Here is a 16,393-nt window from a genome sequence, read left to right as displayed (position 1 = left end):
AAAGTTGGAAAGAAAAAAAGTAAAAAGCTTTTGAGGATGATTAAAAAAAAAAAAATGGGTTGAATCAAACAACACAAGCTTTTCTACTATTTGGCTCGGGGCTCCTTCTGAAACCCAAACCACCTCCTTATACTCTGACCTAGGCCTTAGGAACTCAACCTATTCTCTTTTCCTCAGCTGCCAACACTCACTTCACCTCTTGGGACTCTTCTCTTTCCAAGTCTAGCTGAAGAGTAAGATACACTTTCCCAGGTCAAAAGCTCTCCACACGTCTCTGATACATGACACTGCCCAACCCTGCCCCAGTTTAAGACCACAGAATTAGATGTTCTCTTAGGTTCTTTCCAGCTCCAAAAGGAATCTACAGTAATTCTGTGCACCATAAAATGTATCCAGCAATACGTAAATGACATTTGCTAGCTGTACACCACACAAAAAAAGGAAGATTTCACAGAAGGATATAAGTGGCAGTGCCGCTGCTTTTTCTCCTCTGCCACAATCACCTGGCAAAACCACAACCTAATTCAAGTTCAACTGTCTGCTTATGGCAGCACACACCATGCTAATTGGTATCACCCTGAGTGTATGTCTACACATCTCAAACAGGAATTCAGCACTTGCAGTAAAATCTTACAATTACCAATAAATTCCCTTTTTCACTCTCTGAGACAATTCTTTCCCTTCTCCTCTAGTGATCATTCCTCCCTCATTCTCACTCTGAATCAATTGTGCTTCCTAGAGAAAGTAAGAGCAACTCAGTAAGAACTGACGCATCTTCCTACCACCAAATCTACCATCATGCTGTATCTGTACTCACCTTAGCCTCCCTGGCTGCAATGAATGGCTTGTCCCTGCTCCCATCAGAAGGCCAACTTCTATACATGAGTATTCGATCCTATACCCGCCTTACCAAATTTTACCAAAGAGGCTGTGGCCCTATCTCTACAACCTTATCTGCTACTATTACACCTTCACTCTCAGCTCCAGCTTGCTGTTCCGTGAACACAACCTATCTCATTTCAGGGCCTTTACACCTGTTTCTTCACCTGGAAAGTTCTTCCATATTTATGCTCACTTATCTCTCTTGCCTTATCCTGATGGCACTGGTCACTATCTGAAATTATGTGTTTACATGTTTGTCTGGCTCACTTATTCCACTACGTTTTAAACTCAGTGAGGGCAGAGACTTCACTTATCCTATTACATTTCTACCTTGAGTGCGTAAAAAAATGTCTGAAACACTAGAGGCACTTGATTCAACATTTGCTGAATGCATGCATAAACTCATGGATGAATGGAATATGGATTCATGGAGAGAAGGTAAAGACAATATTAAAACCAGGAAGGTATTTTTAAACCAAGAAATATTCCAGGAACCAGATGTTTTAATAAGCTATTTGTAAAATATTCCTTTTGGTTTTGAAAAGTTGTTTGATTGGCTGGGCACAGTGGCTCATGCCTGTAATCCCAGCACTTTGGGAGGCCAAGGCAGGCGGATCACCTGAAGTCAGGTGTTTGAGACCAGCCTGACCAACATGGTGAAACCCCGCCTCTACTAAAAATACAAAAATTAGCAGGGCGTGGTGGCGTGCACCTGTAATCCCAGCTATTCAGGAGGCTAAGACAGGAGAATCACTTGAACCTGGCAGGCGGAGGTTGCAGTGAGCTGAGATTGCGCTACTGCACTCCAGCCTGGGCAACAGAGTGAGATTCTATCTCACAAAAAAAAGTTATTTGATTATTCATTCATTCAAAAAATAGGAAGTAGCTAGGTGCGGTGGCTCACGCCTATAATCCCAGCACTTTGGGTGGCCGAGGTGGGTAGATCACCTGAGGTCGGGAGTTTGAAACCAGCCCGGCCAACATGGTGAAACCCCATCTCTACTAAAATACAAAAATTAGTCGGGCATAGTTGCATGCGCCTGTAATCCCAGCTACTCGGGAGGCTGAGACACGAGAAGCCCTTGAACCCAGGAGGGGGAGGGTGAAGTAAGCAGAGATTGTGTCACTGCACTCCCTCCTGGGTGACAGGGTGAGACTGTCTCGAAAAAAAGAAATAATAAAAACTGTTGGCTGGGCGTGATGGCTCATGCCTCCTTTGGGAGGCTGAGGCAGGTGAATCACCCGAGGTCAGGAGTTCGAGACTAGCCTGGCCAACATGGTGAAACCCCATCTCTACTAAAAATACAAAAACTTATCCAGGTATGGTGGCATGTGCCTGTAATCCCAGCTACTCGGGAAGCTGAGGCAGGAGAATTGCTTGAACCTGGGAGGCAAAGGTTGCAGTGAGCCGAGATCGTGCCACTGCACTCCAGATTGGGCAATAGCATGAGACTCCGTCTCAAAAAAAAAAAAAAAAAAAAAAAAACTGTTAGGAGTACCAAGCTGGAATTGGTGGTATGTACCTATAAGCTCAGCTATTCAGGAGACTGAAGTGGGGGGATTGCTTGAGCCTAGGAGTTTCAGATCAGCCTGGGCAACATAGCAAGGCACTGTCTCACATAAACAAAAACTCTTAGGAGTAAATGAAATTAATTTGCTCATGATTCATTCTGAATACTTCCAATGGCAAGTATGAATTTAGAATACAGTTTTGTGCTGCATAACAACATTTTGGTTAATGATTAACTGCATATATGATGGTGGTCTGAGAAGATTATAATACCTTTTTTTTTTTTTTTTTGAGACGGTATTTCACTCTTGTTGCCCAGGCTGGAGTGCTAGGGCATGATCTCCGCTCACTGCAACCTCCGCCTCCCAGGTTCAATCTCCTGCCTCAGCCTCCCACATAGCTGGGATTACAGGCACCCACCACCACACCCAGCTAATTTTTGTATTTTTAGTAGAGACAGGGTTTCACCAAGTTGGCCAGGCTAGTCTCCAACTCCTGACCTCAGGTGATTCACACCTCGGCCTCCCAAAGTGTTGGGATTACAGGCGTGAGCCACCACACCCAGCCTATAATACTGTATTTTTACTATACCTTTTTTTGGTATTTAGAAATATAAACACACAAATATTTACCAATGTGTAACAACTGCCCATAGTATTCAGTATAGTAACATGTTGTACAGGTTCGTAGCCTAGGAGCGATAGGCTATACCATATAGCATAGGTTATACCATCTAGGTTTGTGTAAGTACACTCTATGATGTTTGCACAATGACGTAATCACCTAAAGATGCATTTCTCAGAATGTATCCCAGTAGTTAAGTGACCTATGACTGTATCTGGCCTAAACACAGGGGTCAGCAAAATATATATAGCTCACAGGCCAAATCGCCTCTTTTTCTACAGTCCCATAAAGTAAGAGTGATATTTATATCTGTATTTATTTATTTTTATTTTATTTTTTTGAGACCAGTCTTGCTCTGTCACCCAGGCTGGAGTGCAGTGGCATGATCTCAGCTCACTGCAACCTCTGCCACCCAGGTTCAAGTGATTCTCCTGCCTCAGCCTCCTGAGCAGCTAGGATTACAGGTGCGTGCCACCACGCCCAGCTAATTTTTGTATTTTTAGTAGAGGCTAGGTTTCACTATATTGGCCAGGCTGGTCTCAAACTCCTGACCACAAGCGATCTGCCTGCCTTGGCCTCCCAAAGTGCTGGGATTACAGGTCTGAGCCACCGTGCCTGGTCTGATTTTTACATTTTTAAATGGTTGGGGGGGAAAATCAAAACAATGACATTTTGTTACATTTGAAAATGGTAAGAAATTCAAATTTCAATGGGCATAAAAAAGTTTTACTAGAATACAAGTGAACTCATTCATTTAAGTATTATCTATGGCTGCTTTGGTTCTACAACAGAAGCACTGAGTAGCTGCTCTTCTGTCATTCTTGGCCCACAAATCTTAAAACATTCATTTTCTGTTCATTTTACAGAAAAAAAAACCTGCCAACTCCTATTCCAATAGATTTCCTATCATAGAGTGACGCCATACAGGTCGGCAAATACAGAATCTAGAGACACACAGAAAGTATAAGGTACAATAAAGAACATCTAGTCCAACATCTTTATTATAGGAGAAGAAATCAAAGGTCAAAAAGGCAAAGGGAATTTCAAATCCCACAATAATCTGAACAAACCTGACCCTAGAACCCAATGCTGACTACTCATCCACTAAATCAGGTGTGTATAATCACAGTATTTTAACAAAATACATCCAGACAGGTCAGAGAACTTTGAGAAAAACTTATCACTTTACACCAGTTAGAACTAACTGAAGTTGACTGTCACATACATGAACTTTATAGTAAGGAAATTTTTCATGTTCTTAATGACTGGATTTTAAAACATACCTGAGGGTGCTTGGACAATGAAAATTCTTCTCCCCACCTTGAGAATACAAATTAAAACATGATTAAGATTTGTTCTCTCTTTATATATAAGCCTTGTAAATGTGGTTAACATGCTAGAAAGCCAAAAGAGACAGGTGGGGTCAGGGAGCTGTTGTTTCACTTTGATGTGTCAGAAGATACAGCTGTTGAGGGACCTGTGCGCAGTGGTCATTATTTGCTCTCAAGGTTGATAGTTAAGGCCGGGCGTGGTGGCTCACACCTATAATCCTGGCACTTTGGGAGGCCAAAGGGAGGATCGCTTGAGCCCAGGAGTTTGAGAACAGCCTGAGCAACATAGGGAGACCTCATCTGTACATAAAATTAAAAAAAAAAAAAAAAATTGGTTGGGTGTGGTGACACATGCCTGTGGTCCTAGCCACTCAAGAGGAGGAGGCAGGAAGATTGCTTGAGCCCAGAAGTCAAGGCTGCAGTGAGCTGTGATTGCACCACTGCACTCTAGGCTGGGTGTCAGGGCAACACTCTGCCTCAAAAGAAATTTTTAATTACAGGCTGGGCATGGTGGCTCACGCCTGTAATCCCAGCACTTTGGGAGACTGAGGTGGGTGGATCACCTGAGGTCAGGAGATCGAGACCAGCCTGACCAACATGGAGAAACCCTGTCTCTACTAAAAATACAAAATTAGCCAGGTGTGGTGGCACATGTCTGTAATCCCAGCTACTTGGGAGGCTGAGGCAGGTAATCGCTTCAACCCAAGAGGCAGAGGTTGCAGTGAGCTGAGATCACGCCACTGTACTCCAGCCTAGGCAACAGAGCAAAACGAAGAAGGTCATACACTGTGGCTCATACCTGTAATCCCAGTACTTTAGGTGGCGAAGGCGGGAAGATCACCTGAGGTCAGGAGTTCAAGACCAGCCTGGCCAACATGGTGAAACTCCGTCTCTACTAAAAATACAAAAATTAGCCAGGCATGGTAGTGGGCACCTGTAATCTGAACTACTCAGGAAGCTGAGGCAAGAGAATCGCTTGAACCCAGGAGGCAGAGATTGCAGTGAGCTGAGATCATGCCACTGCACTCCAGCCTGGGCAACAGAGCGAGACTCTGTCTCAAAAAAAAAAAAAAATTTAATTATGGTGGCTCCCACCTGTAATCCCAGCACTTTGAGAGGCAGAGGTAGGTGAATCCAGGAGTTCAAAACCAGCCTGGCCAACATGGTGAGACCTCGTCTCTACTAAAAATACAAAAATTAGGCAGGCATGGTGGTATGTGCCTGTGGCCCCACCTACTCGGGAGGCTGAGGCACAAGAATGGTTTCAATCTGGGAGGCGGACATTGCAGTGAACCAAGATCATGCCATTGTACTCCCAGCCTGGGCAACAGAGTGAGACTGTCTAAAAAACAAACAAAAAAATTAATTTAAAAACCTTTGGCCGGGCGCGGTGGCTCAAGCCTGTAATCCCAGCACTTTGGGAGGCCGAGACGGGCGGATCACGAGGTCAGGAGATCGAGACCATCCTGGCTAACACGGTGAAACCCCGTCTCTACTAAAAAATACAAAAAACTAGCCGGGCGAGGTGGCGGGCGCCTGTAGTCCCAGCTACTCGGGAGGCTGAGGCAGGAGAATGGTCTAAACCCGGGAGGCGGAGCTTGCAGTGAGCTGAGATCCGGCCACTGCACCCCAGCCTGGGCGACAGAGCAAGACTCTGTCTCAAAAAAAAAAAAAAAAAAAAACTTTAAAAAAGGTTGATAGTTGATCTCAAAATAAATGTGCCCCAATATAGTGTACCTATGGTGGAATCTCAATAAACATTGTTTAATAAATATTGTTTCAAAACAGAGTAGTAACATATTCAAAATTTTTACTATCCTCAGAGTTATGAAACTAAAGTAGGCTGGGTGCAGTGGCTCACACCTGTAATTTCGGCACTTTGGGAGACTGAGGTAGGAAGATAGCTTGAGCTCAGGAGTTAGAGACCAGCCTGGGAAATGTAGTGAGACCCTGTCTCTACAAAAAATGTTTAAAAAATAATAATAATAATTAGCCAGGCATGGTGGCATATGTCTGTAGTCCTAGCTACATGGGAGGTTGAAGTAGGAGGGCTGCTTGAGCCCAAAAGGTCACGGTTGTAGTGAGCCATGATCATGCCACTGCACTCCAGGCTGAGAGACAAAGCAAAACCCTCTCTCAAAACAAAAACAACAAAAACGAAACAAAAAAGAAAAAAAAAAAAACTAATTAAATAATACCTCCCATTGCAGAAAGCAAGTCTGAGTACCAAAGGCAAAATACTAGACTCTATAATACGCTCCAAACTTGGTTTGCACTTTACAACTTTTCTAAAAGTATCCATGATCTGTATATAGAAGGCCCTAGAAAAGTAATTTAGAACTTGGGATCAGTCTCCTCTCTGCCTTTGACACTAATGTGACTGAAGATCACAACGTGGTGTAGTAGAAAGAGCAAAGTTTTAAAATTCTGTTCAAACACATATTAGCTAGTACTTTTGGACAAGCTTGTTTCTTTTTTTTTTTTTTGAGCCGGAGTCTCGCTCTGTTGCCAGGCTGGAGTGCAGAGGCACGATCTTGGCTCACTGCAACCTCCACCTCCTGGGTTCAAGCGATTCTCCTGCCTCAGCCTCTTGAGTAGTTCAGGTCACAGGTGCCCACCACCACGCCTGGCTAATTTTTGTATTTTTAGTAGGGATGGGGTTCCACCATGTTGACTAGGATGGCCTCAATCTCTTGACCTCGTGATCCGTCCGCCTTGGCCTCCCAAAGGGCTGGTATTATAGGCGTGAGCCACCGCACCCAGCAAGTCTGTTTCTTTTTTTTTTTTTTTTGAGACGGAGTCTCGCTCTGTCGCCCAGGCTGGAGTGCAGTGGCGCGATCTCGGCTCACTGCAAGCTCCGCCTCCCGGGTTCACGCCATTCTCCTGCCTCAGCCTCCTGAGTAGCTGGGACTACAGGCGCCCACAACCGCGCCCGGCTAATTTTTTGTATTTTTAGTAGAGACGGGGTTTCACCGTGGTCTCGATCTCCTGACCTTGTGATCCGCCCGCCTCGGCCTCCCAAAGTGCTGGGATTACAGGCGTGAGCCACCGCGCCCGGCCCCAGCAAGTCTGTTTCTTTACTCATTAAACAACAACAACAACACAGAGGTGAAGATAATAAAAGATCTCACTTTACAAAGAAGAAGTGAATGAAATTCAATATAAAATGGGGCCACAGGAGTTAGAGACCAGCCTAGCAACACAGCAAGACCCCATCTCTATAAAAAATAAAAAATTAGCTGAGATTAGCCAGGCATGGTGGCAGGCGCCTGTAATCCCAGCTACTCAGGAGGCTAAGGCAGGAGAATCGCTTGAACTCTGGAGGCAGAGGTTGCATCGAGCCAAGACTGCAGCACCGCACTCCAGCCTGGGCAACAGAGCAAGACTCTGTCTCAACAACAACAACAAATTAGCTGGGCACGGTAGTGCGCACCTGTAATTTCAGGTACTTGGGAGGCTAAGGAAGGAGATCACTTGAGCCCAGGAGTTCAAAGCTGCAGTGAGCCATGATTACACTACTGCACTCCAGCCTGGGGGCCAGGGCAAGACCCTGTCTCAAATAAATCAATAAATTAAATTGAGCCAGGTGTGGTGGTGTGCACCTGTTGTCCCAGCTACTCAGGAAGCCAAGACAGGAGGATCACTTGAGCCCAGGAGTTGGAGGACGCCTGGGCAACATAGTGAATGAGAACCCATTTCTAAAAAAATAAATGAGGGCGGGCGCAGTGGCTCAGGCCTGTAATCTCAGCACTTCGGGAGGGCCGAGGTGGACAGATCACCTGAGGTCAAGAGTTTGAGACCAGTCTGGCCAACATGGTGAAACACTGTCTATACTAAAAATACAAAAAATTAGCTGGGCATGGTGGCAGGCGCCTATAATCTCAGCTACTCGGGAAGCTGAGGCAGAAGAATCACTTGAACCCAGGAGGTGGAGGTTACAGTGAGCTGAGATCACGCCACTGCACTCTAGCCTGAGCAACAGAGCAAGACTCTGTCTCAAAAAAAACCAAATAAATAAAAAATAAATGAAAATAAAATTTAAAAGTTGTATGTAAAAGTAACCTAGGAGGGCCAGGAACAGTGGCTCATGCCTGTTATCTCAGCACTTTGGGAGGCTGAGGCCAGGGGACAGTCTGAGCCCAGGAGTTTGAGACCAGCCTGGGCAACATGGGGAGACCCCATCTCTTCAGAAAACAAAAGAGTCAGCCAGGCGTAGTGGTGCACTTGGTGGTCCCAGCTATTCAGGAGGCTGAGGTGGGAGGATCCCTTGAGCCCAGGAGGCTGAAGCTGCAGTGAGCCGTGACCGCACCACTGTATTCCAGCCTGGGTGACAGAACAAGACGTTATCTAAAAAAAAAAAATTTAAAAACCTAAAAAATATAATTAAGTGACTAAAGAAACCTGAGAGACAAGTCCAGTCAAAGTGACCTAATTGTTTGCAAACTCTGGCAGGAAAAGAAAAGTACGATTTGTTAGTAGAAAGAACTGATTTAAATAGGTCTAAAAGTGAGAATGTATGAGAAAAAAATGTGTCAGTGTTTCCCATCCACTAAGCTGGGCTTTATGCTGTGCCATTTAGCAATTATTTGTATTCTCTCCCTAAAAATCAACAAATTGGGAATCAGATTTAACAATTAAAATCAACTTTATTTTGATAAGTTTCTGGTCCTTCCAAGTCCTTAGGCATCCCACAAAACTCAATCTGCAAGTGGCCCTCTGTTTCCTTGCCCATTGAATTCAATGAAGAATATAACTTTAACTTGGTACTTAAAAGATTTTCAAAACTTACCCAATTGATCGTAATTTGAAATTTCTTTGATCAATACTAAGTACTTTCACTTCCTAGAGAGGAAAAAAAAATTTTAATTAAAAAAGCTCATAATAGACCATCTACTAAAAATCTTTTTGTTTTGTTTTGTTTTTTTGGACCATCTACTAAAAACCTGTACAACTCTTTTTTTTTTTTTTTTTTTCTGAGACGGAGTCTTACTCTGTCGCCCAGGCTGGAGTGCAGTGGCATGATCTCGGCTCACTACAACATCCGCCTCCCAGGTTCAAGCAATTCTCCTGTCTCAGCCCGCCAAGTAGCTGGGACTACAGGTGCTTGCCACCACGCCCGGCCAATCCATTTTTTTTGTATTTTTAGTAGAGATGGGGTTTCACCTTATTGGTCAGACTGGTCTTGAACTCCTGACCTCAGGTGATCCACCCACCTCAGCTTCCCAAAGTGCTGCGATTACAGGCGTGAGCCACCACGCCTGGCCTTTACAACCTTTTCTAGAAAACAATAGCATACAACTTCTGTGAAGCAAAGAAAATTAAAATATTAGCTTAAATAGGATAACAAATGAGATATATATGTATATGGGTTTTTTAGTTTTTGTTTTTTTTGAGACAAGGTTTCGCTCTGTTGCCCAGGCTGGAATGCCCTGGCATGATCTTGGCTCACTGCAACCTTCACCTCCCAAGCTCAAGCAATCCTCCCACCTCAGCTTCTGGAGTAGATGGGACCACAGGCATGTGCCACCAGATTATTATTGTTTGTTTGTTTGTTTTCAGAGAGGGAGTTTCGCCATGTTGCCCAAGCTGAGTATTAAATATATTTCAAGGAAATAAGTTTTTTCTTACATATTCAAGGGAGGCATTCTAGAAGGATGTAAGATCCAAAAATATGAGTCAAAAGAATTTCTCTGCAAGATATATGTTAGAGGACTACTCTGGACACACTGCCTATAGGGTAGCCCTGCTCTGCAGGGGGCAGTACCTCCACTGCTGCTGTACACTGCCACTTCAATAAAAGCTGTTGTTTAACGCTGGGGGAAAATAGATATATGGTGGAGGAGGACATAGGATTTCAATCACTCTGAGCCTAATAAAATACTGGTAGGCACTTGAACTCTGTAGGGTGAGTGAGTCAGTTGATAGAGTGAGTATAAGCAGTGAAGCTGGTAAAGCAGAGAATGGAGGAATTATAAAAGCAGAGAGTGCCATCTCTGTTAAATAACAATGACATTGCAGATGTGTTCCCTTCTAAAGGATGACAGCAGCAAGCAATCTCCATTTGGCTTTTCCTTTTTTCATGTTAAGGAAAACTAAAAGCTGCAATTGTTTAACTTAGGCCAATGTGACAGGGCTACTACATTTCAAATGGAACAAAAGGAACAATGGATGGACATAAATATAGCTCAAACTTGGGACATATAAAAAGTGTGGATGAGGCTGCATGCAATGCTCACACCTGTAGTCCCACCACTTTGCAAAATTGAGACAGGAGGATTGCTGGAGGCTAGGAGTTCAAGACCAGCCTCCGTGACATAGCAACACCCTGTCTCTATCAAAAACAAAAACAGAAAAAAATGTGCATGAAAACTGTAGGTACCTTTTTATCACACAATCCTGATTAGTGACAAATATATGAGATCTAAATACAAAATGTTCACACATAGGCAAATGCAGGTTAACCAGGAAGTACCCGTGGTCATTATGATTTCTGCAAATTAGTATCGTCTTATTTGTATGGATTTGTTTTGTTTCACATGTCCTATTTTAAATCATCTGTTCTATTTTAAAATATGAACTAAGAATCCATTTGCTCAATAAAAAAGAAAAACCTTTGCTTACCCGGGGTATGAAGAATTCATCAGCACTGAACTTATAAAGCCATTCATCCAAAAAGTGAAACAGAAGAGACTGTAAGTCATCTCCTACACAGGATCAAAACAGCCATAATAGTATGTTTAATAATTCTGGTCTCTAAAAACATACTTGAATTTAAAAGTGCAATAAATGTCTAGGTCAGTTGAAAGAGAAAGAAAAGACTCATCATTAATTTTCTGGTTCTTTTTGTGAAAATAATACTCATATTATGTAAAATACTGCACAATTGTATACAATACTGTATAACAATTTCTTCCTTGTGAATAAATCATTTACCTTGGGTTTCTACTTCTACTGTTTGGAGGGGCTCCACTGTCCCAGTATCTGTCATGTAACCAAACATGGCCATTGCACATTGCTCGAATGCTTCCTCCAGAGTATCTCCCCACGCGTGTAACCTAAAGAAGCATATTCATGCTCGGTGTAATATAATCCACCGTGAGAAAGAAAACTTGATAGCAAGCAAAGTCAAAATAAATTCAGTATGATAAATACAAATTTTAAGGCCTCAATCAATTTAATGGCACTGCAACTGGGTGCTTTTATTTTTATTATTTATTTATGTTTTTTAGACTGAGTCTCACTCTGTCGCCCAAGCTGGAGTGCAGTGGTACGATCTCGGGTGACTGCAACCCCCGCCTCCTCGGTTCAAGCGATTCTCCTGCCTCAGCCTCACAAGTAGCTGGGATTACAGGCGCACACCACCACGCCTGGCTAATTTTTGTATTTTTAGTAGAGACGGGGTTTTACCATGTTGGTCAGGCTGGTCTCGAACTCCTGACCTCATGATCCGTCTGCCTCAGCCTCCCAAAGTGCTGGGATTATAGGCGTGAGCCACTGTGCCCAGCCTTATTTTTATTTTTTGAGATGGGGTCTCTCTCTGTCACCCAGGCTGGAGTGCAGTGGTGTGATCTTGGCTCACTGAGCCACTGAACCCTGCAAAACTGGGTGCTTTTAAACCACGATTTTCATATTGTGTAGGAACCAAAATGAGAGGGGAAAAATTAAAGATAGGGATACCAAGATTAAAACATTCAGTCTTCCTATTGACATGGTTTCAAAGGAATGAACTCCCACTATACTCACTGGACATCCGCTGTATGATCCAAATCTGAGGGAGAGAGGGAAAAACACTTATAAGACACTAAACTTCACTCTCAAATCACACACACAAAATAACTCTAGTCCGTTATTATTAGGAATATCATCTTTAAAGAGCAAGAAAACGTAGGCCAGTCCATCCACACCTTTTGCTATCTATTTACTCAACAAAGTTAATTGCTTTGCTTTGTTGGAATCTTTTTTTTTTTTTTTTTTTTTGAGACAGAGAGCTGAGATTGAGCCACTGCACTCTAGCCTGGGCAACAGAGCAAGACTCCATCTCAAATTAAATAAATAAATAAAATAAAATTCCGGGTTTCTGTCTCACCTTTTCTTTTACAGTGAACCTAATCCTAGGTAAAATCAATTTAGAAAATAAACACATTGGCCGGGCGCGGTGGCTCAAGTCTGTAATCCCAGCACTTTGGGAGGCCGAGGCGGGCGGATCACAAGGTCAGGAGATCGAGACCACAGTGAAACCCTGTCTCTACTAAAAATACAAAAAATTAGCCGGGCGCGGTGGCGGGCACCTATAGTCCCAGCTACTCAGGAGGCTGAGGCAGAAGAATGGCGGGAACCCGGGAGGCGGAGCTTGCAGTGAGCCGAGATCGCGCCACTGCACTCCAGCCTGGGCAACAGCGTGAGACTCCGTCTCAAAAAAAAAAAAAAAAAAAAAAAAAAGAAAATAAACTCCACAATATACGAGCTTTTTCCGGATATTCCCACAGGAAAACCAGAAAGTAACAAACGGTACCATAGTACACTCCCATTGGATATCTCCTCTCAACATTTTTAGAGTCTATTCTTAAGCCATATCTTTTTTTTTTTTTTAGATGGAGTTTCACTCTGTCATCCAGGCTGGAGTACAGTAGCACGATCTTGGCTCACTGCAGCCTCTGCCTTCAGGGTTCAAACAATTCTCCTGCCTCAGCCTCCTGAGTAGCTGGTATTACAGGCGTATGCCACCACACCTGGGTAATTTTTGTACTTTTAGTAGAGGTGAGGTTTCACCATGTTGGCCAGGCTGCCCTTGAACTCTTGACTTCAGGTGATCCACCCACCTCAGCCTCCTAAAGTGCTGGGATCACAGGCGTGAGCCACTGCGCCTAGTCCACATCATGGCTTTCATCAATTCTTCCCACTTAGGATCATAGAATATTATGGCTAGAAGGAATTCTTGGAGATCATTAATATGATTCCTTCACTTGGAACTGCCTTTGCAAAATTATAACTGAGGAAATTATGACAGTGAAAGAAATCAGACCTAACTGACTCCATCTTGCTTCTAACCTTTAAGCTGTCCTTGTTCATTTCTGGTGGGCCGAACTAACTTTGGGAAGGAATTCAGTTCATGGTTAGACTCTGAAACAATAACAGCCCTTTCCCAAAAAGACCCTCTTCTTGCCTGGGGACCAAACAGAATGCCTTTCAAGGACTAACAAATTAGCTACAAGATTAGAAATTGGAGTTTAAGGGTCATGTAGCCTCTAGTTCCAAGAGTCTGAACCTCCCCAAATTGCTCCTGTGGATAACATCACTATTGCAAAACCTAAGATCAATACTTGAGATATTTTGCAGACCCTGCCCTCCATGGATCAGCTGACACCACCCAAACTGGAAAGCTGGCTCAACCAGTTTTGCCGTCCCACATAGGAAGACAGCAAGAAAAACGCACTTCAATCCCCTGTGATTCCATCTCCAACCTGACCAATTAGTAGCATCCACTTCCCAAGCCCCTACCCGTCAAATTGTCTTTAAAAACTGATCCCCGAAAGCTCGGGGAGACTGATTTGAGTAATAAAACTCCGGTCTCATGCACAACCAGCTCTGCATAAATTACTCTTTCTCCATTGCAATTCTCCCATCTTGATGAATCGGCTCTGTCTTGGCAGCGGGCAAAGTGAACCCATTAGGCGGTTACACTTAAAAGAAAAAACCTGAGGCCAGGCGCAGTGGCTCATGCCTGTAATCCCAGCACTTCGGGAGGCCGAGGCGAGTGGATCACAAGGTCAGGAGATAGAGACCATCCTGGCCAACATGATGAAACCTCATCTCTACTAAAACACAAAAAATTAGCTGGGCTTGGTGGCGCGCACCTGTAAACCCATCTACTCAGGAGGCTGAGGCAGGAGAATCGCTTGAACCCGGGAGGTAGAGGTTGCAGTGAGCCAAGATCGTGCCACTGCATTCCAGCCTGGGCAACAAGAACAAAACTCAAAAAACGAAAAAAAAAAAAAAGTGGGGAAGGAGAGGGTCGGGTCCCTAGGATGAACCTAACCCTCCGTGCTTCATTAAAATGCCTGCCTGAGAAAGAGCATCATGGCCAGGAGAATATGTTTGTTCTAGCAAACACCTTATGTAGGCCCCTAAATTTCCTTAGAGCAGGTACTAAGAAGGGCTTACAAATGTGAATATGTATCTCTTAACAACTTTTTTTTTTTTTTTTTTTTTTTGAGACGGAGTCTCGCTCTGTCGCCCAGACTGGAGTGCAGTGGCGCGATCTCGGCTCACTGCAAGCTCCGCCTCCCGGGTTCACGCCATTCTCCTGCCTCAGCCTCCGGAGTAGCTGGGACTACAGGCGCCCGCCACCACGCCCGGCTAATTTCTTTTTGTATTTTTTTAGTAGAGACGGGGTTTCACCGTGTTAGCCAGGATGGTCTCGGTCTCCTGACCTCGTGATCCGCCCGCCTCGGCCTCCCAAAGTGCTGGGATTACAGGCTTGAGCCACCGCGCCCGGCCTCTTAACTACTTATAAATGTCTTCCTCAAAAACCCAAGGGCCATTCCTTTGAAATGTAATCAATGGGAAGGATGGGGCCTTTGTCTCCCAGCCTCTGTGGGAGGAAAGAATCCTAATATCCATAACTGTCAGCTATCAGACACAGCTAGACTAATCACATTTACATTGATTAACTCTTTGTACTTTTTCACTGCTCTGACTCTATTAAGCTCCCCTCTCTCCTCTCCCTTTAAAATGTGGGGTCATCCCCACACAAATCAGAATGGAGCTCAGCTCTTTTCCCTCAGTAGTTATTAAATAAAACCTGTTTTCACTGCTCTGAGTAATGTCCAGTTGTATTTACCTTCGACATGAGTGAAGAAGCCAGACATAAAAGAATCTGGCCGGGCGCGGTGGCTCACGCCTGTAATCCCAGCACTTGGGGAGGCCGAGGCGGGTGCATCACGAGGTCAGGGGTTCAAGACCAGCCTAGTCAACATGGTGAGACCTCATCTTTACTAATAATACAAAATAAAAATAAAAATAAAAATAGCTGGGCGTGGTGGCGCACACCTGTAGTCCCAACTACTCAGGAAGCTGAGGAAGGAGAACTGCTTGAACCTGGGAGGCGGAGGTTGCAGTGAGCCGAGATTGCGCCACCGCACTCCAGCATGGGTGACAGAGCAAGACTCCGCCTCAAAAAAAAAAAAAAAAAAAAAAAGGAATCTAAACTATGTGGTTCTATCTATATGAAAACTAAAATGGGCAAAATTAAGCTATGGTGATAGAAAACACAAGTGTTTTTCTCAAGAAAAGGGAGTGGAGGATTGACTGGAAAACAGCAAAAGGGAACTTTCTCTGGTGATGGACATGTTCTATAGATTGGATGGAGTGTCGGTTACAACGTGTGTGTGTGTGTATATATATATATACATATATATATATATATATATTTTTTTTTTTTTTTTTGGAGACAGAGTCTCGCTCTGTAGCCCAGGCTGGAGTGCAGTGGAGTGATCTTGGCTCACTGCAACCTCTGCCTCCCAGGTTCAAGTGATTCTCCCACCTCAACCTCCTGAGTATCTGGGATTACAGGAATCCACCACTATGCCTGGCTAATTTTTTGTATTTTTTAAGTATAAACGGGATTTTGCCATGTTGGCCAGGCAGGTAAAACTCCTAATCTCAAGTGAACCACCCACCTCGGCTTCCCAAAGTGCTGGGATTACAGGCCTGAGCCACCTCACCCAGACTAAATTATATTTCAATTAAAAAAAAATCAATTTAAAAGACAGTGATACAATGCTATAGGGCAGTGGTTCTCAAATTCTGGAGTCTCCAGAATCCTATTTTTTTTTTTTGAGACAGATTCTCGCTGCAACTTCCACCTCCCAGGTTCAAGTGATTCTCCTGCCTTAGCCTCCCAAGTAGCTGGGACTACAGGCGTGCACCACCACACCCAGCTAATTTTTGTATTTTCAGTAGAGATGGGGTTTCACCATGTTGGCCAGGCTGGTCTCGATCTCTTGACCTTGTGATCCGCCCACCTCAGCCTCCCAAATGCTGGGAT

General features: G+C 44.0%; 1 protein-coding gene across 6 annotated transcripts in view; it reads right to left on the bottom strand.

Annotated features, from left to right (window-relative positions):
* The window catches only part of ZBTB8OS (zinc finger and BTB domain containing 8 opposite strand), a 46,421-nt gene that overhangs the window by 15,261 nt on the left and 14,767 nt on the right, over positions 1 to 16,393 (bottom strand). For 5 of the 6 annotated variants that reach the window (XR_013404358.1, XM_077964550.1, XM_077964568.1 and 2 more), the window contains exons 2-6: positions 12,091 to 12,115; positions 11,281 to 11,402; positions 10,969 to 11,051; positions 9,137 to 9,189; positions 4,300 to 4,336 (exon numbers count right to left, since the gene is read on the bottom strand). Coding sequence is in view for 5 of the 6 variants with exons in the window: in XM_077964550.1 (XP_077820676.1) it covers positions 4,300 to 4,336; positions 9,137 to 9,189; positions 10,969 to 11,051; positions 11,281 to 11,402; positions 12,091 to 12,115 (320 nt within the window). In the remaining variant the exon portion in view is untranslated. The remainder of the gene's footprint in view (positions 1 to 4,299; positions 4,337 to 9,136; positions 9,190 to 10,968; positions 11,052 to 11,280; positions 11,403 to 12,090; positions 12,116 to 16,393) is intronic. The other variant, XM_077964575.1, reaches the window with a different exon arrangement.

The sequence above is a fragment of the Macaca mulatta genome, chromosome 1 (genome assembly GCF_049350105.2).
Source record: "Macaca mulatta isolate MMU2019108-1 chromosome 1, T2T-MMU8v2.0, whole genome shotgun sequence".
NCBI lineage: Eukaryota > Metazoa > Chordata > Mammalia > Primates > Cercopithecidae > Macaca > Macaca mulatta.
This window is presented reverse-complemented; position numbering and strand designations above follow the sequence as displayed.